Genomic DNA, 20,927 nt, shown 5'->3' with positions numbered 1-20,927 from the left:
AACTTCTCCAGTGAGAATCACAGTGAGCAGCTTCCCCCCGAAAGTGGATTATTCAGGGTAGCCCGCTGTTCGGGAAGCAGCTGGGAAGCTAACCCCACTTTGCTGCACCGGTCGCATGTCTTGGCATTTGAAGATCCGCTCTTCCACGAGGCTGACAAAAGAAAACGCGGAAAACGCTAGAAGAGACGCCACATCGCTACCCACTTGCCGCCGAGGCTGACGAAATTCAATTCCACATCATCGCCAGTGATCGCATCTTTCGCCTTGCATCACGTTCCCTATCGTCCTCGGCTACAACCACAAGTGCCATTTCGAGACCAGATTCACCGTACAGCGCATTCTCTGAGCGATCACTTTATACTACGCGACAGCACCACGCGTGCCCATCTCGCTCGAATTTCATTTCAATCCTTCTGCCTACCATCACCGTCGCGAAAACACATCATAATCTCTAGCCCACCATGTCTCGCCATCATCCGTACGTCTCTTTATCCTCGCTTCCCTCCTTGCCCAACCCAGCCCTGCTTGACCCTTTCTTGCTAAACCCTCTCGATTATGTACATACTAACATTCCCTTTCCCCACAGTGACCTAGTAATGTGCCGCAAACAATCCGGCATCGCCATCGGCCGTCTCTGCGACAAGTGCGATGGCAAGTGCCCCGTGTGCGACTCGTACGTGCGGCCGACGACACTGGTGCGCATCTGCGACGAGTGCTCGTTCGGCAACTACCAGAACAAATGCGTGGTGTGCGGCGGCGAGGGCATCTCGGACGCGTTCTACTGCTTCGAGTGCACCAGACTCGAAAAGGACAGGGATGGGTGTCCCAAGATTATAAACCTGGGTAGTTCCAGGACGGATGTAAGTTCTCTTCTTCTTTCTCTCCCCTTCCCGCTTGCCGTGGGGTAAAGTGCTTGGAGATGGTGTGCTCGTAAAGATTAGAAGCTAACGAAGTACGTTTTCACACCATAGCTATTTTACCAAAAGAAAACAAATCGAACATTTTAACAATAGAGATGCCCGGGCATGGGCTTGTGTGGGAAGATTGTTTGGGGTGGTTAATTTACTGATATGAGAGGGGCTTCTGACTGTGACGGAAGGAAATCATGTTGGAAGGGGCATATAACTTTGAGAAAAGGGGTTTTTCACAAGCTCAACCTGCATTTGACTTGGCATCAAGGGCGTTAGGGAGTTTTGTTTACATACATAGCATAAGAGGGCAGGCTCAGAGTTGAGAAAGACAAAGCTGAAAAGCAAGCACGTACCATTGATGAGGCGTTAACTAACAGGGCTTTGGTTAATCATTAGAAATGTTGCCATCACATATCAGGTTACAGTGTTTGTGTCATCTCTTCTGATTATGAACTGAAAACGAAACAAGCTATTTTCCGTGATGCAGGACCCATTAACGATAGACTCGAAACAAAACTGTCGCATGCCAAAACCTGCTGCGACAACAGCCGCAATGCTAATTATCATCAGAGCAGGAATATTCCCTCCCTTACTCCCAATGTCCAAAAGAATACTGATACCCAAGCAGCAAAAAGGGGCTCGGATCAAATGTAACTAACTTTCATCCCCATTCCAGCCGTAGCCTTCACTTTCCCCCACCCTTGCTGCACCACTCTTGTGATTCTCTCCCTCACGCTCTTTTTACTGAACATCAGCAGGAACCCGATGATGAACGCCAGCGTCCGGTACAGCAGGAACGGGTTCCCATGGAATGCCGTCATAACCTGATCCAACACGGACCGGATATTGTTCAGTATCAAAGCCGCCTTCGTGCCCGATCCAGGGCCGGCCACCGCACTCGAAGAAGAACCCGTCGTCTTGGTCGCGGTCGGTGACGACGCTCCTTTCCTTGACGGCCTAGCCGGTTTCGAAGACGCCGACGACGACGAGCCCCCCCCGTTCTTCAACGCGGAAGCCTTCTTCTTCAGATTCGGTTTCTTCGTCGTCCCCGTTCCCGTCCCCTTAGCCTCAACACCCGATTCCCCATCCGTCGTCGGTCCGCTCCCTGCACTAGCAGCCGTACTTGCGTTCACCCCCGCCGCCTCTCTCTTCTGCCTTTCCTCCTCCAACCTCTTCCTTTCACGCTCCTCGTTCTCCGCCCTCAGCTTGCGCGCATTCTCAATGTCCTTGCGAATCGCATCCTCCTTTTCGCGCGCTTTCCGCTCCGCTTCTTCCTGCTCCTCCTTCAGCGAGTCCAGCGCCTGGATGAAAGCTTCTTTCCGCTCGTCGTCCAGGACCGCGCTCATGTTGATGAACTCTCGCGCGCACGCCCACTCGTCGTTGCGTGGGAGCACATGCAAAGTGTACAGCTCAAGAATCTTGACGCGCGCGTTGAGGTCTCGCGGGGTGTCGGCGCCATGTCCGGCCGCCACTCCAGATTTGGAGGATGAGCGCAGGCGACGGGCTGGAGAGGCGGAGGAACCACCCGGGCCAGAGGGACCCGAGAGACGGTCCGTCAGATCGAGATTGGGGGTGCGGGCAGCGGCTAGATAGTTTTCTAGACGTTTTTGGTTGAGGGTCTGGGTTTTGGCGTGGCCGAGGAGGAGGGTGGCTCTGTAAAATGGGGGGTGTTAGTGCCTTGTTGGCTGGCTGACAGAAATGATGGTGTTGCTGGCCGACTTACAAGTTGATAACCACATCCGCATCGACATCTCCCTCGGATCCATGGTATCCACTGCGTACTACTTCCTCCCAAACCTCGCCCTCGCGCACCTTGTGGCAGAGAGCCCTCCACTCCTGTGTGCCAAAGGCGTCCTTGCCCTCGTCCGAGTTCAACTCCAGAATCGCATTGAGGATGGTCAGGTACAGACTCCACACCTTTATCCTGGTGGATCGCGACGCCTTGGCGACAGGTGCCGGGTCGAATGCGGCGGCGCCGGAAGCAACATCCCCAGGAGTAGCGGATTCGGAGGGAGACGGTGTGATTAAAGGTAGAACAGTGGACAGGGCTTCGGGTAGTCGACGGGTGAGAAATAGTGTTGAGGCCTGTCTGTAAGCCTTGGAAATGTTGGACGAGGACGGATGGCGCGCCGAGGAGACGGACGACGAGAGCGACGAGAGCGAGGACGACATGATTCCGGATCCGATCATGCTCGGACTGAGATAGGACGATGAATCGAGATTGGAAGCCATTGTGATTTTACTGCCTCAGTCCTCAGTTGTTGATGAATCGATGCGAAGGAATTGTTGCAATTGCCCCTGCGCGATAGACAGTGGAAAAACCGGGGGAAGGGCGCCCTGGAGAGGGGGTTGGAGCGAACTGGGATCGATTGGGATTGGCGGTGGCTAGCGGTGGCAGGTGAACTCGGATGTTGTTTTTTTTCTCGGCCTGAATAGGTAGGAATCTGGTGCACCCCCGTCTGGCGCGCGAAGAGAGCTGAAAACGAAGAGGGAGATGCGTGAACCCGCTCGCTAATGGTGGAAAGCGTTCTGGAGATGATCATCCAATGCGATCAAGCAGTCTCTCAAAATCCTTTATTGATGCAAAGGCGCGGTGCAGTTGAGATGGCAGAAGCAGGTGAACATGCAAGTGTCATTTGATCGATGTCAAATCAAAAGACAAAGGATCCTGTCATTCAATTCACAGCGCTTGCCTTCAGTTGGCTTTTTGGGTCCTGTCAGCTGTGAACCTCGGCATCCTGGGGTTGGCCTAGCAGACGGCAAGGGAGGGACAAGGATGGCATCTGTAATGCCCCTGGGTATGGGGAAGGACACATCCAATTAGAGCCAATTGTGGGACCAAGAGCTTCCAATGTGGAGAATAGTAGAGGCACTTGTCTAACTGCTTTGCGCCCTCTTAGTCAACTGCACGTGAACCATCGTGACCAAGAATCAAGCATTAATTGATCGAGTCAAGGCTTAAGGACTGACATATACGTATCATCGGGGACGATTATCAATGTAATCAATCTTCAAGATGGATGGTGATACGGAGTGTTAGAACCATCGGTCGAAAACATTTCACAAACTCGTCTCGGTGATAGCGTGCCGAGGCACTTCGTCACTGTGGATCGCCAGACAGAATGCAGGTCATAACCTATGGCTACAGATTTCAAGCATCTACTTATCAGGGAAAAGACAAGAAAAACACCGACGCCGACCTGACCCATCATCATTCATCATCCCGAAACCGAGAGCCACGGGGTCTGCACATGTCTCAATACCCGGTCTGATCCCGAGCACGCGCCCGCCCACACCACCGGACCGCAGAAGTGGATCCCACACTCCGGGCTACAATGTAGACGTTAAGAACTGGCCCATCCCAGCTCGTTCCGCTGTCATCCCATCTCTTACCTATCCAACCTGACACCTTGATGGCCGCCACTTTATATACATTCCACATCCATTCTTACTCCCTCCGACCCGTCGTCCTCTTCTTCCTCAACTGCTCCCTCGCATCCGCCCTGTTCTCCTCCCAAATCTCATATTTGCTCTCCGCAATGCTCTCCGGCCTGCCTTCGTCTCTGAAATAGGCAGCCTGCTCCGAGACGCGATCCCTCCTCCTTTCGCCCCCATCTCTGCTATCCCTGCTAGGCTCGCGCTTGCTTTCCTTGTCGGCCTTTCTGCTGCTGCTGCTGCTGCTGCTGTTGCTACTCTTGCTCTCACTGCTGCCATCAAACGATCTGATGCTCTCCGCCTTGCCGCTGTAAATGCTGCTGCTGCTGCCGCTGCCGGAGGTGGATGAACTGCCGCCCTTCATGCTCTTGACTTTGTTGAGGACCGAGAGACCTTGGCTAATGGTCTTGCTGCTCTGGAAGAGGAGGACTGGGGGATTTTGTTAGCTCTGCCAGAACAGGAAAAGGGGAACACTAAAAAAAAGAAAGAGGAAAAAGAAAAAAAGGGGGGTGAGGGGGGGGGGGGAGTCGTACTAGCAGGGACAATAACCCAAGGCGCGTTCATGCCGGCGTAGTAAACCCAGTAGTACAGCGTTTCCGGTCTGCTGTACGAAATGCCGCGAAACTTCTCCTGGAAGAAGCAGGTGCCGAAGTAGAGGGCGACGCCGTAGAGATGGCCAACGCTGACGATGGTTTGGGTGATGTGGCGGAGGCTAGTGTTGCCCTTGATGATGGCAAAGACGGTCAGGAAGGAGAGAGGGCCCCATGTGAGAACGGTCAGAGTCTCAATGCAGAGCATGAATGGATCGGAGGTCATGTACCGCGAGTCGGACAGCGCGTACTCCTTCCACAGCTGAGCAAAGATATCCTGCTTGCCGGCGATGGTGGCGTGGTTGAGGACATAGTAGCCTGGGGAGGCTATTAGCTTTCACTTGATCTCAGAAGAAATGAAAGAACGCTGATGTGCTCACCTTCAAAGAAACAATGCAAGAAACCACCTGTTCACGATACATCTCGTTAGCACACATCATCCTGTCTTGACTCACCAACTCCACTGTCCACTTTGACATCCATCCATCCATCCTGTCTTCTTTCAAACTCTGACATATTCATAGCGTCCCATTTCCCTGTTCCTCACATATCCATATCATCAACCGTTCCACCCTAAGAAAAGAAAAGTGCAACTCACATAGCGTAAACCACGCCAACACCCCCGCATCCTTCCACGTCAACTGCTTATTAACCTTCTTGCCAATGGCCACCGTTCCCACCATCAAGAGGGCCGTGGCTCCACCGAATGCACCAAGCACCATAGGCAGCGTGTACGTGTTGGGCGCATAGTTGGGGACGACAACCTCACGCGGATAGTAAGGATGTTTGTGCCGGCGTGAGGAGCTGGCGTCCCCGGAGGAGACGAGAAACTTTAGGAAGGAGGACATTGTTGCTTCCTTTATGGCCGTATTTGAGTTGGAAAACAAAAAAAAAGAGAGAGAACCGAGAATGTGAATGATACTGGAGGGATTGTTTTGTTGAGGTGGAGATGTTGTTATCGTGTGAATTTTGTGTAAGATGACTGGTGTTTTTCGAGACACAACTGCACAAGGGCCCCGAAGACCGACCACTTATCCACACCGCCCGCCTGGCTGGGTGTGTCCTGCACGCAATCTCAATGCGATGGAAAGCTGGAGTGGGATTTGATAGGATAAACTGACCAACGGCATGAACGCAAGTGCTGCAGCCTGCAGGAGGATGCAGGAGGTTGGCGTGGCTGGAAGGTTTCTAGTGTATCGGGAGGGGTAAGCCGAAGTAGCGTGCTTTTAACCCTAACCCCGTTGATCAAGATACATACTACGGCACTCGGTCCCTGGGGCCAGTTGGTTATCGTCACTTACCCTGCACTTTTCTTCTGTCAAACTTGACCTTGAAGTACATCGCGATCTGTTATAACCAAACTCGCTGGGTTGACTTACAAGCAACATTTACCCTACGTCGCTTGTCACAGATGCTCAATCTCTTCCTCTTAAGCCACCACACCTGGCACCCTTACAAACTCAAACCCAAACCCCTTCACAGCCCGTGGCATACTCTTGATTCCCTTCACTTTCCCCCTCTCATGCAACGCCAACCAAACCGCATCAGCATTGATCGTCTCCAACGCCTCTTTCAATTCCCTCCTCTCCGGTTCATGTAACACATCAACCACCACCTCCAGTATCTCATCAAACATCTCGTCATCCACCCTCACATACTTCAAAATAGCCGTAACTAACCCCAGCGCCGCATCCCACAACTGATGAGCCTGCGAGAACCTGCCTAGCGCTCCGCCCCCAGTCGAGCTCGTTGTCGAAACCAACTGCTTCGAGCTCAGCTGGTGCCCTCCATTGGGACCATGAATAGGCAACACAATCTCCATGTCGTCAACCTTCTTACCACCAGTGATAAACGCTCTGCCGGCTCCCGTTCCCGTTCTTTTGGGCATCTCCCTCCCTTTGACAGCCTCCTTCTTGATACCTCTCAGCCACTTCGCCATCCCATCTCCCCACTCCTGTTTGAACCTACTAGCCATAAAATCGCCTGCGGCTTCACACATGCTTCCCAGCGCCTTGCATGCGGCAATGGCCACGAACGGTTCCGGGTCCTTGATCCGGGCCACCACGACTGGCCAGACCGTATGGACAAGTGGAAGAAATGCGTTCTCGTCCGGAGCTAGGGCAGGGGAGACGGTCGCCACGAGGTCGAGCAGGGACTTGCGCAGGGTCGGCGTGGGAGAGGTGAGGTAGTGCTGCGAGAGAGTGAGGACGCGGGTGAGTAAGGCGTAGGTGGGCGTGTTGGAGGGCTGGTTCTTCTTTTCTTCGTCTTCGCGGGTGGCGAGGGCAGAGGAAGGATCATCTGGTAGACCACCATCCTTTTCGCCTCCTTCTTCCGGGTCGGGGTTTTCGAGTTGGTCGAGGAGTGACTTGGCTTGGGAATCTTCCTCGGTCTTACCCGGGCCCCAGGGTTTCTTGGGGTGCGGTTGGGGAGGTTCGGCCTCTTCTTCTCGGGCTCGCTTGGTTCGCTCAGCACGCTTGTTGAGGGTGTCGACTATGTAGTCGATATCCAGTGGTTGCGGACCTCGCTTGAGGTGGCTGACGGCTTGAGGATTGGATCCTTCGAGAAGCAGCATGTCCGATTTCACGCCTTGAGTGACTATCTCGGAGAGAACGGAGAACAGGCTCTCGACAAATACGGGGTAGCCGTGGTAGTTGTCCAGAGCGGCGAAAATGGCGGCTACAACGTCGTCCAGGAAGGGAATCAATCGTGGCCCTGTTAGACGTATCAACATCACCAATACCTTGGTGGAGGCTGGCGAGATGTCAAAAGTGTTGAGGCGGAGAGAAATGGAATTGACCATGTAATCCGCATTATCGACGACCAGCTCCGAGACGTTCTTGTATCCGCAAGAGGCTGCTATCACGTTCAATGTCGTAATGGCATGACTGCGCAGTTGGGGTGTCGGCGACCCGAGGAATGTGGTGACAGGGTAGAGCACGTCAATCAGCTCCGGCCGGAAATCCTCCTTCATTCTGGATGCCGCAAAAGCAGTCACTTCGAGGGCAATTGCCTCGACACGCCAGTCGTTGTCCTGTGAGTCTGAATGGGAAGCTAAGATGGACGCAGAAAAATCGTAGAGCTCCTGGAAGACCTGCTCTTGGTATCGGTTCTCATCGAGAGAAGACATGTCTACCAGGTCTTCCATATCCGATGTACTGTTATACGTTGTCTTGAGAAGCTCAAACGCAAGCCAGTATGAGGCAATCTGTTCGACGCCTTCCGAGTCTCGCAAGCCGCCTAGCATTGCAGCGGCTAGCTTTGTTTGCTGGGCTGGTGAGCCAATGTTGGCAATCAGCTTGGTGATCTCCGCTCTTGTCGACTTAATGCCCTCCGAATCCAACAAAACTGGAGGGTATAACTGAATATTGGGGCGTGACACGGTAAGGTCCGTGGCTGTGGACAAGCTATTCTCATCAACATCTCCCACCACCTTGGAGGGCCTTGAGCCCTTGACCAAGGCAACTATGCTGTCCCTGAGAGAGTCGCCTAACGAATCGTTCAGCGTGGACGAGTCTATTCCCATGGCTGAGGCCATTTTAGAACCCCTAAGGATATTTCTAACTGCAAGTTGCTTGATACGCTCATCGTTAGATTCGATTAGTCTGGGGAGGCTAATGACCCAGTTGTAAAGCGTAGCCTGAATACAATCGCCCAACTCGGGGTGTATGGCGGCAAGATCCTGCAAGCTAGTTTCGAGCATTGAGCGTTCGTTCTCTTCGTTCTCGACCATCATTGCGCTCTCTACCAGGATCGACTGGCAGTTGGCTAGTGATAAGTGGCATTCGTCCAACAAGCTGATACAGAACTTGCTGACAGCTGACTGGACGTCTGGAGCCTCATGAGTCCGAACTTTGAGCGCTGCGGCCAAGGCGATTTTGATCTGAGCTGTCGTAGCCCTGAGCCAAGCGGGTGTCAGTTCAGTCTGAGGCTTTTCCGCGCCACCGCTGGGCTGAGCGTCGTCGACTTTTGCTTTGTCTTCCATTTCAATCTGCTTTAAGATTCCACGAATCTTGATGTCACTCAACACGTTCACGAGAACGATACCGAGGACCTGTAAGCATCGCACAAGAACCCTCCTCTGTGTCTTTGGCTGTAGTGGCGGTGCCAGGACTCTGGTGAGCGAGGACACGGTACCCGGAAGGAACCGAGCAAGAACATGCTGATTGCGTGTTGTGGTGTAAACAGCCTGCAAGCATTCCAGCGCTTCCAGCTGGACTGTAGGGGCCACACCATCGGTAATGCCATCCAGCGTGACGGTAATAGCAGGGCCTAGTGCGGTCACTGTCTCATTTTCCTCCCCGGGTGCTTTACTTGCCAATAAGCTTGTGGGTCCTATCGCGGTAATGAGAGCTCCGAGGGCTTTGAATCCTTCAACCGCGGTTTCCTCGGGCGCATGACGCTTCTTGGCCTGGCCTGGAGTGCCGCTAATGGTGAAGGAGAAGAAGAAGAGCAGCTGTACGGCCAAGTCCTCCGATATCTTTTGCTTCCAGCCGTATTGGATGAGGAACCTAAGCAACTTGATGATGGCTTCGACTACGCGTACCGGGAACTGATCATGGAAGCGGAGCAGGTGGCTAACGGGGAAGAAAGTATATTCGGCCAACTTCTCATCGAGAACGGTAGGATCACTGCTCACTTGAGCTGCCCATATTTCACTGAGGGATTCGACATGGGTAAAGATTTCTTTGGCAGCGGCCGCCTTGTCTGGGGACTGGAGGGCAAGGCGACTCAAGGGGACACAGACCGTCCTGAGCTGGGGGATGGGTTAGCATCCGCAGAAATGATGGGTCGATTTTGCACGAACCTGCTTGAAGAATTCATTACGCGGACCAGGGGTTGCGGTGGTGGTGGTGGCCATGTTGATTGATTTTGTGCATTATCGGATGCCGTCCATCAGCTTGCCTCTTCTTGTGGATGCCAAGTTGGGACCTGAGGTGTAGAATAGACTGAAAATGCCCGGTCACGGTGGAGGTCCGGTACTGTAGACATGATCCCGTGGTTTGTGGTGACGGGACAGTTTGCGATTGAAGTTAGGTAGAGGTACCCAGGTACTTGGGTTACAGAGGGACAAGGCGCCCTAAAGTCGGGCCAGTGGATTTGACCTTTCTGTCAGCGGATGCTCCAGGCTCTCCCACGCGACACAGCAGGGGACCTGGGGTATCGCAAGTGGAAGGAAGAGAAGGGAATAGAGACGGGAGGTACCTACCTCTAGGTAGCTGCCCGCCCGCCGCTGCCCTGGCGCTGACTTGTAGCTACAGTTACCTAGGGTATACTTGGCGGTGGCCGAATGCGCTATACCTACCTAGGTAGTCGTAGCAGTTTCCGTCCAGTTCTCGCTGTTTTGCGCGACTCTCACCCAAGTCCGGGCCGTCAACTTCGTATTGTAACCTCTCGTCTTGCATTGACGAATCATCCATCCCATCGCCTTTTGATTGCGACGGATAATTTCTAAATGTCTCTTGCCGGTTCGAGACTACCTCGTTCCCACCTCGATCCATCCATCCCATGGCCCTACCGAGAAAAGCTGATTCTGCAACTCCACCCGTCACTTCTGCCGATACCGTGACCGTCGCCGGAGCCGGGACCGTTGGACGACATGCATCGCCGAAACCGGTTCCGAGAGACCGCTCGTCACCCCCGGCGCCACCACCACCACCTTCAGCAGGATCAACGCCACCCAGGATACGGCGGAATACGGCCTGTATTAAATGTCGAGACTCCAAGGTATGAGCATTCTCCGCAATGTATAAATAGTCCGTTCCCATTCAACATACTTGGCTAGGCTGTAATCGACTCAACATCTCCTGCTCTGTTGGCCTTTCTCTCATCTTGCTCCCACCACCACACGAGACCCCGTTCGATTAGGCTGGCTAACGTTACACATACACTGTACAGGTAAGATGTAATGCAAGTCTTAGTCCGGGACAGCCGTGTCTGCGGTGCACCAAGCTAGACCTCGAGTGTATCGTGGACAAGAACTACAAGAGAGCGTCGAAAAAGAGGTTGGTCACATAAAGATCCAGGGTTAGGGTACTCCTAGCCAAGTCAGACTACGGCTAAACTCTTGATAGCAAGCTGGAAGAGTTGGCGGCCGAACTCCAGTCACTCAAGAACACTGTTGCTCCGAGGCCATCACTCGGCGGCCTAACTACCGAACTGCCCCCTATACGTCCGGTTCAGTTCTCGAGCGCGAGTCCGCCAGTCCCTTCACTCCCACAGCTCACCCTACCGGGAACCCTATCCGGAACTCTGCCCGGGGGACTACCGACCCCTGGAACCCTACCCGGGCCGTTTCTTCCTGGTCTCGGTGTTCCAACACTACCGCCTCCCATCTTCACTCGGCCACGACCCTTCTCCATATCCAGCGAAGCCTCTACTCCCACGCCCAGAGCAAGCGATGCCACCTCTGTTAGTTTCAGTCTGGCTGGGCTGAGGCGTCCAGCTCAACCTCGAGCCCTCGGTTCACGCGTGTTCTCCGGAGATGACATAAACTACTATTTCGACAAATATTTTGAGCACTTTCACCCTTACTTCCCCGTCGTTCGCCAGCGGGATCCAGACATCTGCTATGAGAGGGGTCACGTACTCTTTTGGGCCATCATCATGACGGCATGCCGTCGATTTGCCAAGGATGACTCGGTATATCAGTTTTTGATGGACTCGCTGTTGCCGGAAATATGGAACGCCATATCACGGCCGCCGCTGAAGCTGCCCATCATCAACGCCTTGTTGCTCGTTGCCACGTGGCCAAATCCCGATATCAGGTTTTTGACTGACCCGTCAATGATCTTTACTGGCATCGCCATGAACTCGGCTCTCTTGATAGGGCTTCACACCGGCCGTGGTGCTCATACAGAGTTTACCGGACTACTCGACAAAGTCGATACGACGGATGAGGAGGCAACGTACACATGGGCCGGGTGTGCCATTATATCTCACCGGCAAGTCAATACTTTACTCCAAGTATGAACTCGTTCTAACCCGTCACATACAGAGCTGCTGCTTATATGGGATGCCCGTCTCCGAGTCTGCTATTCAATCAGACCGTAGACTCACTTCTGGACCGAAGTAGCTCGATATCGATGCCCCGCTACTTCATCTTGCACCTGGAAACCGCCAGGTTCGCCAACAAACTCATCAGCACAATGTCTGCCTCCCTTGAACAGTCCCAGGGTGTCTCGCACCGCTTAGTCGCGCAAATGGAAGAGGAGTATAGTAAAATCCAATGCTTACTGTACCCAGATAACTCAGGTGAGCAACCGTCTTACTCAACTTGTTTTAGGGTAACATTTATTCTAAACACCACAGCGCAGACCTCGACAACTTCATCCTCCTCTCAACCCTCCTCGAAATCCAGACCTACTATTTCATGCCCCTTCCCGGCTACAGCGAAGAGATGCTCAAGCGCAACGTCATCAAATGCTACACCACCGCCGAAGCCATCATCAACCAAGCCCGCTCCCTCCAAAGCCAATCTGCCTTCCTGCACTACTCGCCCAACTTTGTCTTCCGCACCTTGCTCAGCGCCATCTGCGTGTTCATGACGCTGAACCTGTCTCAGCCCCCGTCCCCGTATACGAAAAACCCCAGTAATGCACTTGATGCCTCATACATGGGCGACACCGCCAACACCAATAACAACAGCACCGCCAACAGCACCACCAATACCAATAACAGCAATAGTAGCGGGAACAACATCAAGAACACCGCCAACAACAAGACAACCACCACCTCCACAACCTCCAACGACACAGCCGACCTCTTTGTCCGCGAAGCCCTCCGCATCCTCCGGTGCTGTTCCGTCCAGCGCGACGACCTGGTCATGCGCGCCTCAAACATGGTAGAGAAGTACTGGAACATGCGGCATACTTTGCCGCGGTACGAGACGTTGTTGGACCCCACCGATCCTGATACGAACAGTCCTCAGCATCCCCATAATCAGCAGGACGGGATGCGAGGAGCGACGACGGTGTTTAGAAATCGGCTAGGGTCCAGTCTGACGTTTGGTTGTTTGAGGAGGTGGAAGCAGCATGTTGAGAAGGCTTGGGCGAGTGTTGGTGGGATGGGCATGAATCCTCCGGGCCATGGGCAGGGCAGCCACCAGGGACAGCAGGGGGGACAAGGACTGGGTCACAGCCAGCAAGGTCACCAACAAGGTGGGCAAGGTCAACAGGGGCAGCATGGTGCTGGAGTTTATGGCGACAGCGGTGGATATGGGCAAAGTCAAGGCGGAGGAGGACAATACACAGGTGCTGTTGCGGGTGGGATAAGACAAGGTGATCAACAGGGAATGAATGGGCAGGAGGTGCAGAGTATGCCTGAAGATGGGGGTGGTGAAGGTATTCGTAAGTCTTCTTTTTTCCTTCCTTTCTTTATTTTTTTTGTTTTCCTTGCCTTTCTACCCGGTGTCTATTACCAACAATCTTCAGTGGCTATGCTAACTCTTTCTACTTAGCAGATGGAAGACTGGGAAACAACAATCCTCAGGAATCTTCTCTTGGTGGATTGGCAGACCCCTTTCAACGGCTCGAATGGAATGCGTTTATGGACGACTTTGACTGGAGCTTTACTTCTAATTACTTGGGTGTTGGTCCTATATAGTAGAATTGAATTGGACTTGGGATTTGGACTAGGATCGCATGAAAGGGTACATAGGCAGGTTTGTAAAATGGGACGGTATAGTGAAAAACTTGTCTATAGCAAGCTCATATTTTTGAACTCGTTGTCGAGGTTTGTCGTTAAATGTGCGCACATAGAGGTGTGTATGCTGTAGCTGTGCAGGGGTTTGCCTTTCTCATCTTGCCACTGTAGAGTGGAAGGTCGAACGGGAATCAAAAGCAGCAACTTTACTCGCTTATCACAACTCGATTTTATTTCACTGTCATGCCGTCCATATGTGTTCTCTAAAATCCAAGACTGACCTAAGTCTCTCTAGAGTCCACAGGTTTTCGCTTTCGGCGTACCAGCCAGTCTTACTGAAACCGAAGCTTTGTACGCCTATTGAACCTCATGAGAATCCCCGTGCGAAGTATGTCGCATAATCTGCGCGAGTCCAGGTCATCCACGAACTTTAAATCGCCTTCAGGGCAAAAAAAAAAATTGTCATCACATTCTTAGACTTCGCTGTTCCAATCTCACGGGTGCAAGGTTTGCTTGCTTCCCTGACTCCCCAGGTGACAGTGTCCATGTATATTTTGTCAGTTTTGAAAATTTTCAACGCTCAAACCGTGTGGGATAGGCTGCCTCCGACAGCTTCGAGCATGCTTGGTTGTTCATGAACAATTTTTCCAATGGGAGTAGAAGAGTGGGTTAAATGGTATTTGAGTGTCATCATCAGTACTCTTCGGACATTCATCTGGTTTCCCATCTTCCTCGTACAATAGCCTAACCTTTATCGATTTTTGTGTCATGGGAAGTGCTCTCACACGAGAGAACATACCTACCTTTGTGCACACTTCCGGGGAAAAGGTTACCCAACGTTTGGAAATCGAATTTCACACTTACGAATCCCCAGCTTGTGCCTGTCTACAATTGTGGACGTTACCTTGTGTCGCCAGGGCACAGACAGGGTAGAAGCCAACCAGTCTGGATTTACTTAGTCAGAGCCTGGATACCACTGATTCATGTCAACCTTGAAGGCAAGAAACGGCCACTACACGTACTCCATCTACAAAGCAAGAAGGCACTAAAAGAGCTGGTGTGGTCTATGATTGCACGCAATATTGTTCGATGTTTGGACAGCGTGGGATCAAGGGTACCGTTGATGACGGCACATCTTTGGGATAATAATCATCCACTTGTCTATCTTCAACATTCGTTTAGCCCAGCCCAGACCACCTTGGCAAAGACAGAACCCTCTGTGTCTTTTCCGCATGTTGTCAAGGGTGAAGATATTGCCCGCGCCGCGGAAATTTCTTGTCGACAACGTCGAGAGCTTGACATATTCTTCCATTCAGAGAAATGATAAAAGTAACGACATGTCTTCCATAGGAGACTCCAAGAAGCTTTCCAAATAAACTCATAATCAAAAAAATACTGTCACCCTCCCCCACATATCTGATGGGGTAAGGGGTGACAGTATTTTTTGACTGTCACTGTATCGAGGATTTCGGATGACTAAAGAAAGCAACAGTAAAAGGCAATACTCTCTATTGGGCCGAAAACAAGGGGACCAGGCCACGTCGATAACTATAGGCGATATGGTTTCCCATTTGAGGGAGAGGTTGCGACGGGCATGAGAGAACAAGGAGCACAATATTGGGGTTAGTCAAGTTGTTTCTCGGATGTCCACCTAGCATGTTGCCACTGAGCCATCACACTGTCGTACCCTTGAGTCGGTCGAGAACCATGTTCAGCAGGGGGATGTCATCTCTGTTCCATCACCATAGTGGTAACTACCGGGCGGAGAGCGATCGAGCTGCTGGGATACCCTCCGTTTCAGATAGTCGATCCCGTCTCCCTTGGCTTGTATGATCGTCTTCAGGTATGTATAAAACATGAGGCTGGTATTCGTCAATGGTGACACAGAGAGCAAGTCTTCGTTAAGGGTCATGACAAGTGGCGCATAAACCTTTGGTGGTGGTGTTAGGCAAAAACACTTGACGCCTACTTGTCGATACATATACACCACTTGACTAGTGGCAGATGACCTTGAAGTCATGAATCGAATACTGATTCTCCAATAATGGAAGTCCAATGAACAACAATCCACTTGGATAACCAGTCAGCACCGTGGGTAACTGTGATTTTGCTTTTCGCTGCTTGCCATTTTGGCACACCCACAAGGACGTTGCATACATGAGTCGAAGAACTCGTACAGATTCTCGTAGTCTCTCACACAGTCGTAGATACGTCAAAGTAACCTTGCGTTTAGTGCCGATGACCTATGTTTCATCCCTTGCTGTGATCAACCAACATTGCTGTCCCCGGGTCCCAGGATGATGAGCCAAGATAAGAGACGACATGAGCGCACAACGTACGGCCTCTTCCATACATCCTTGTAAAAGTGGTTATATCCGGATATCGTGCGGCTCGCAGAATGATGTTGAGATGGTGTCGTGAAGCTGATTTGGGGGCGACCTCTGGTGCAGCTGAATGCATCACCAGACCCCAGATAGAAGGGGCAATTGGTATCAACCTAAACCCATCACTTATTCATGGCTTCTCTTGGTCAACCCGAGATGTGTACGCTCGACGCTCTGTCCGATTGCATGATTTGTCTGGTGCACGAACATTCCCAGTACCGTGCTGGCGGATGGCCCTGGGTACAGGACCTTTGACCCCGTAGCCAATGACAAGCCTGAGCCTCGCTCTTCCGCACGGACATTTGATCTTGTCGATGGCACGTCCCCTGGCTTTTTTTTTGGTCAGCCGAGCCGATGACCAGCATATCGGCACCTCGGGATATTCCCAAAGTCGGAATACTTGATGGCCAAAAGTGTTGCGAAGTTCCGAATGAGGTCCGGCCTCAAGGGTTGGCAATGCAGTGTCGTTGTATCATCGGAAAGCACCACTGCCCGACCAGTGTGCCCGACTAATCCCAGACCATGTCACTCATCCACAAACACACGGACGTGGAAAGCCGTACGACATTGACTTGACCCGGAAATGGTCCAGGTCTCTCTGATCCTGGCCTTGTCGGTCTCTTTTTCATCCTTGCGAGGTTGTTGTTTCTCGGAAAGCAGCCGTATAATTTCGGACTTTTACCCACATGTCGATGTCGTGGAGCTTGCAAGGAACGTCGTAGCCGATGTGACCCCCTTTTCTCGCCTGCCTTTTCCTTCTCTGGCTTCCATCTCGCCGGCGGTGGTCCGCTTGACCGTTTTCTGCTTTCTGAGGACGCCTTACGTAATACGATCATGGTTCTGGAAAGAAGCTGTGACGGCCTTTTTTGTTTCATCTCTTCTGTTCCTGGCCCCTGAAAGCTGAATCAAGCTCACCAAGACATAATCCCCACAGTGGGCCCAAAAGGCGCTTGTTTCACACCGTCGACTCCCAGGTTGCATCTAACCTGGGTTTGGTAATTTCTCCTCCTCGAGTTGGGCGCACAAGAACGCTGCTGAGTCCGAGCGCAGAGTGATAATGTTTGTCTGGTGGTGGACATGGCAACACTAGACTAAACCAGCCCCCAAGTCCTGCAGGACAGTCTGTGTGAAATCGGTAAAATCAGCGGAAATGCCGGTTCCTGCGTCCTCTAATGATTCTGTAATGTTAGCGTGCATATTTGCGGGGCCATGTCGCATTGTGCCCCTTTTTCGTCTCTGGGGACTTGTTCTCTTCTGGACACGCGATGGCATGCTAGAACATGCCTCAATTCATGCGATATGGACGCAGGCACCACAGGCACGGCAGGTACGCAGACAGAGCAGACAGGGTTCGCCAGGACCAACATAGATCCGATTGGCCGTCGTGGTGGACGGGGAGACGTGGGGGACGACTGGAGGTTGCCCTGGATGCTGTCCCGGCTGACGTTGCAGAGGTGCGCTTCTTGCGACCGAAGAGCCTCTGTTTCAAGAGCTGAGCTCCCGCTTCGTCGACCTCACCGGCGTCATTGTTTCTGTTTCAGGACCTGCCTTGGCACCTGCTATCACGTACCGTGCGCTTCGCTGGAACGCCGTCCAGATCAATCATGTTCTTGATCATGATCTCCCTAGGACGAACGTAAGACAGATCAGCCGCAAGTGAGAAGTGAGAAAGCGGACTGAGGGGAATGATCCGAACAAAAGTGCCGAAGCGATATCCAGGTGATGCTGACATTGGCTGGTCGAGGAATGACATTGTTGACCTGCTGAGGCAAAAGATCAGAAAGCAATCCAGTTCGGCATCCAGGGAGAGACTCCACGCTGTCGTCGTGATCGATGTGTCCAAGACAAAGTCTGAAGACCAAACGGACTCACATTCCATTTCCTTCCTTTCCTCCGGGTCTTGATTGATGGCTCCTCATTCTTTTTGCTGTGGCAGGGAAGGAGCTTCCTAACGTGTACTTGCAAACGAAACACTCTTCGACCCTCAGCTACTTTCTGTACACCTGGAAGGCTTTGCCGGTGTTGCATTAGAGGTAGGTACATACCTTATCTGCCACTTGCTCCTTCCATGTCTGCTGTAGGTGAGAGTGACGGATAAGAACGGAACTTACCTTCCACTTGGGCCAGTGACATTTTGCTGCCTGCCCCCCTGTTGTCAGTTTGTTCCCATGCTGAACCCGCTATAAACTTGGAGGGACGTCATAGCGCCAAAAGCACCTCGTAGGCCCCCCGTTCAATCCCGTCCCAAATCCAACATCCACACCTCCATAATACGCATCGTGATGTTTTGTTGACTTTCAGAACCAACCACACCATTGAGTACTATAGATTCGAAATAATTTGACGCCTCAGTAGCTTGCTGTTCCCCTCTTCGCGCGGGGTATGTCATGTCAATGTGCCACTAAATCCACCAGATTGTACAGATCCCGTTCTGCATAACTGTAGATCCGCCCGGTACCTGCATTTGGCTGCACTAATCCCGCTTTTTTGCCGCTGGCATGGCCGAATCACAACCGTCAACAGAGACTCACAGCCAACAGATTGACATGCGGCGCAAAACCACCAGCGGTTTTTTTTTTCTTTCCCCTCTTTGTGCTGGGCCTTCGTTCTCTGCAGGAGCACTGGGGCCTGCGACCGCTTTTGTCAGCCCCCTCAAAGTGTGATGCTATTCTTGGACTTTGAGACGTAGTCGCCTGGCGACTGGTCGGTATCCCACAGGGAAAACAACAGCCGAGGCCCCAGATGCCACTGTTTACTGCGTCTATGGTAGTGTCACCATCGAAGAGACTATATCTCTGAAACGTCCTAGCAACCAAAGCTTGGCTTGTTGGTGTCTCAACCTTAAGTCGTAGACGGGAAGCCCGCAACATAACTGCGCGTGACCTGGGAAGACGGCACTTGATAGTGTTTCTCCCAAATATGGTCAATATCGTCAGTGGGTATTCTGGCGAATGACAAATCGTACCGTTGGCTAGCTGCGATCTGAAAAGGGCCATACAGTACTGCTCAGATAGGCGTGCCATAGATATTCTGATACAGGCACTCTCGTGTTTCGGAATATGTTGGTCATCACATCGTGGAGATCCGTCTAAACAGCAAGGGCACATCCCCACTCCTCCCTACACAGTACAGTAGGCCTAACGGTTCCATCCTATCCGTGGCCATCGGCTGCCGGCCCGTAGTCAGGTCCCGAGAAGCTCAGACCTAGCCGGGCAGAGCTTTGTTCCCAGGTCATCATATCGGTATAGCTTTTGTGCATTGTACTGAAGGAGAGCATCAGCCAGGTTCGTTTTCCTGACACGTTTGGAAAAAGAAAAAAAAAGAGAAAAAAAAGAAAATTCGATGGGGTAGTGGCAGAGCCTGGACAGAAGAAATCAACTTGATTTCTTACTCTGACGATTGAGCTGGTTTGGGAACGGGCGACTGGGTTTTCAGCTGGGTGCCTGGCTTGCATTCTTGCCTGACCCAGCATTGTCGGTTAATTAACTTGCAGTCCAGATGAGAGGAAGGGGTGTAAGTTGATCAAATCGAAAAACCTCCATCCACACTTCCCACCTCTTTAGTGGGGTTTACCAGCTGCGCAATGACAACAGTCATTCCTGGTGATCCGAGGCTCTTAAGAGGAAAATACCCTAATGGGAGATCAAAAGCACCGCCCCAAATATCACCCAGATCGCATCTGCTGTGCAGTCTGCTGACTGGCCAAGGGCGGAAAGGGTGCGGTTCATGTTGCGGCCGAGGTGGGCTCGTCGACTTCTCAGTGAGCGTATGGGACGCTTGCTGGACGCTGTGCCGGGAAAAATTGGAACTTGGCGCCGACAAAAAGTCAGACCCCTGCTTGCCCTTCTCCCCCAGAGCTATTTCTGAAGCATGTTTCAGACTTTTGACTGGGTGGCATGGGCATCATGGCTGGGGACACGGTTCAGCACGACCCCTCTGCAATGGTCGAAGACACTTCGCGGCAACACTATTATTGGCCTGAGCAAACCTTGGATTCTGGACATCCACCACGACACAAGAGAGCGATGACGAGATCCAGTCAGGCCGTTGAAGTGCCTAGAAGCCTAAAGCGCATGGTCTTTTCTTTTTTCTTTTCTTTTTTTTCTTCTTTTTTTCTTTTCTTAGGCTTTGGGTTGTGGGAGATGACCTCAGTAGTCCCGTAGGACTCGTCACGGTATGAGAACCAAGCTGAGCGCAGTGTGCGGTGGTAGCAGAGAGTAACAAGCTAAGAAGTTGAATGATGTCGTCCCATGCCGAATCCAGTGCGACAACTGGAAAAGCGTGAATAGAGACATTCGATGAACATGGACGTAGGTCTTAGACAGACCGAGGAGGACACAGAGGGAGAAGAGAACCGAATCCAATATCATGATTCCCTCTGCTCTGTGCGACGCCAAGTGCCTGCGCCGCTCGAGCACTTTGCCGCTTGGGTGCTTCCAGATTGAACGAGGCCACCGAATTCGCCTCCTAACCAGGAACTGAGTGGTTGTGTCGACTGTGTTGCCATATCAATCAGCCGCGGACACGCAACGTACGAGTCGTCGGAAGCCTGTGGTTCAGTTCGTTACTTTCAAGTGTCGGGCTGGTTGCATACAACGGACAACTTTCGGTTGGTGTAAAAGAGTTTGAGAGGTGATGTCGTTAAGTCCTGGTTTAACCTTGGATAGAGGTACCTGTATCTTGGTACAGATGCTGTAGGTACCTCTAGTGAGAAATGCCATGCACTTTCCCACTGGGTACTTCTACACTAAGTCTAGCAGGTGCTTAGACGCACTTGCATGCACAGCAGACACCACGTTCCTGCCCGGGCCCGTCCATCGACCCGCTAACAACCCTTTGGGGTTCAAAAGATCGAAAGAGATCGATGGAGAAGTGCACGACTCTCCGAGATGATCATATCGTACGTTGTTCGCGAATCTCCACCTTCCTGCCGATGGATAGCAATGAGAAAAGAGCCGAACCGCGGA

General features: G+C 52.1%; 6 protein-coding genes across 6 annotated transcripts; 2 read left to right on the top strand and 4 right to left on the bottom strand.

The window, feature by feature from the left end:
* Positions 1-461: 461 nt before the first annotated feature.
* B0T23DRAFT_403750 (PHF5-like protein) lies at positions 462-1,061 on the top strand (the record flags this gene model as incomplete). Its single annotated transcript, XM_062838806.1, has 3 exons — positions 462-478; positions 587-860; positions 1,014-1,061. 3 exons carry the CDS (start codon positions 462-464, stop codon positions 1,059-1,061), a joined length of 339 nt encoding a protein of 112 aa, XP_062694384.1.
* A 277-nt stretch (positions 1,062-1,338) lies between these two features.
* Positions 1,339-3,637, bottom strand: B0T23DRAFT_336241 (uncharacterized protein). Its single transcript, XM_062835806.1, has 2 exons — positions 2,635-3,637; positions 1,339-2,564 (listed from the first exon to the last, which is right to left on the bottom strand). Exons 1-2 carry the CDS (start codon positions 3,141-3,143, stop codon positions 1,556-1,558), a joined length of 1,518 nt encoding a protein of 505 aa, XP_062694383.1. The 5' UTR covers positions 3,144-3,637; the 3' UTR covers positions 1,339-1,555.
* Positions 3,638-4,019: 382 nt separating this feature from the next.
* Positions 4,020-5,997, bottom strand: B0T23DRAFT_377842 (Emopamil binding protein-domain-containing protein). The gene is made up of 4 exons (XM_062837054.1): positions 5,535-5,997; positions 5,317-5,343; positions 4,880-5,254; positions 4,020-4,775 (listed from the first exon to the last, which is right to left on the bottom strand). The coding sequence occupies exons 1-4, from the start codon at positions 5,782-5,784 to the stop codon at positions 4,360-4,362; spliced, it is 1,068 nt and encodes a 355-aa protein (XP_062694382.1). The 5' UTR covers positions 5,785-5,997; the 3' UTR covers positions 4,020-4,359.
* A 114-nt stretch (positions 5,998-6,111) lies between these two features.
* Positions 6,112-10,073, bottom strand: B0T23DRAFT_336235 (armadillo-type protein). Its single transcript, XM_062835805.1, has 2 exons — positions 9,741-10,073; positions 6,112-9,689 (listed from the first exon to the last, which is right to left on the bottom strand). Exons 1-2 carry the CDS (start codon positions 9,792-9,794, stop codon positions 6,366-6,368), a joined length of 3,378 nt encoding a protein of 1,125 aa, XP_062694381.1. The 5' UTR covers positions 9,795-10,073; the 3' UTR covers positions 6,112-6,365.
* Positions 10,074-10,318: 245 nt separating this feature from the next.
* Positions 10,319-13,739, top strand: B0T23DRAFT_121741 (uncharacterized protein). Its single transcript, XM_062832048.1, has 6 exons — positions 10,319-10,660; positions 10,832-10,938; positions 11,008-11,877; positions 11,931-12,187; positions 12,250-13,281; positions 13,395-13,739. Exons 1-6 carry the CDS (start codon positions 10,442-10,444, stop codon positions 13,535-13,537), a joined length of 2,628 nt encoding a protein of 875 aa, XP_062694380.1. The 5' UTR covers positions 10,319-10,441; the 3' UTR covers positions 13,538-13,739.
* Positions 13,740-17,436: 3,697 nt separating this feature from the next.
* Positions 17,437-18,122, bottom strand: B0T23DRAFT_377835 (uncharacterized protein). Its single transcript, XM_062837053.1, has 2 exons — positions 18,006-18,122; positions 17,437-17,935 (listed from the first exon to the last, which is right to left on the bottom strand). The coding sequence occupies exon 2, from the start codon at positions 17,837-17,839 to the stop codon at positions 17,498-17,500; it is 342 nt and encodes a 113-aa protein (XP_062694379.1). The 5' UTR covers positions 17,840-17,935; positions 18,006-18,122; the 3' UTR covers positions 17,437-17,497.
* Between the last annotated feature and the right edge of the window lie 2,805 nt (positions 18,123-20,927).

Source organism: Neurospora hispaniola, assembly GCF_033458365.1.
Source record: "Neurospora hispaniola strain FGSC 10403 chromosome Unknown B0T23scaffold_3, whole genome shotgun sequence".
Lineage (NCBI taxonomy): Eukaryota > Fungi > Ascomycota > Sordariomycetes > Sordariales > Sordariaceae > Neurospora > Neurospora hispaniola.
This window is presented reverse-complemented; position numbering and strand designations above follow the sequence as displayed.

What these genes read in the sequence shown, in the direction of transcription:
- B0T23DRAFT_336241 (XM_062835806.1), bottom strand. Translation starts at nt 3,143, where the DNA reads ATGGCTTCCAATCTCGATTCATCGTCCTATCTCAGTCCGAGCATGATC. An exon ending in GCGGATGTGGTTATCAACTT is followed by an intron (nt 2,565 to 2,634) that starts GTAAGTCGGCCA and finishes CCCATTTTACAG; the next exon opens with AGCCACCCTCCTCCTCGGCC.
- B0T23DRAFT_121741 (XM_062832048.1), top strand. Translation starts at nt 10,442, where the DNA reads ATGGCCCTACCGAGAAAAGCTGATTCTGCAACTCCACCCGTCACTTCT. An exon ending in AAGAGAGCGTCGAAAAAGAG is followed by an intron (nt 10,939 to 11,007) that starts GTTGGTCACATA and finishes AACTCTTGATAG; the next exon opens with CAAGCTGGAAGAGTTGGCGG. An exon ending in ACTGTACCCAGATAACTCAG is followed by an intron (nt 12,188 to 12,249) that starts GTGAGCAACCGT and finishes ACCACAGCGCAG; the next exon opens with ACCTCGACAACTTCATCCTC.
- B0T23DRAFT_377842 (XM_062837054.1), bottom strand. Translation starts at nt 5,784, where the DNA reads ATGTCCTCCTTCCTAAAGTTTCTCGTCTCCTCCGGGGACGCCAGCTCC. An exon ending in CTTGCATTGTTTCTTTGAAG is followed by an intron (nt 5,255 to 5,316) that starts GTGAGCACATCA and finishes TAGCCTCCCCAG; the next exon opens with GCTACTATGTCCTCAACCAC. An exon ending in TTGGGTTATTGTCCCTGCTA is followed by an intron (nt 4,776 to 4,879) that starts GTACGACTCCCC and finishes AAAATCCCCCAG; the next exon opens with TCCTCCTCTTCCAGAGCAGC.
- B0T23DRAFT_377835 (XM_062837053.1), bottom strand. Translation starts at nt 17,839, where the DNA reads ATGGAATGTGAGTCCGTTTGGTCTTCAGACTTTGTCTTGGACACATCG.
- B0T23DRAFT_336235 (XM_062835805.1), bottom strand. Translation starts at nt 9,794, where the DNA reads ATGGCCACCACCACCACCGCAACCCCTGGTCCGCGTAATGAATTCTTC. An exon ending in GTAATGAATTCTTCAAGCAG is followed by an intron (nt 9,690 to 9,740) that starts GTTCGTGCAAAA and finishes CCCATCCCCCAG; the next exon opens with CTCAGGACGGTCTGTGTCCC.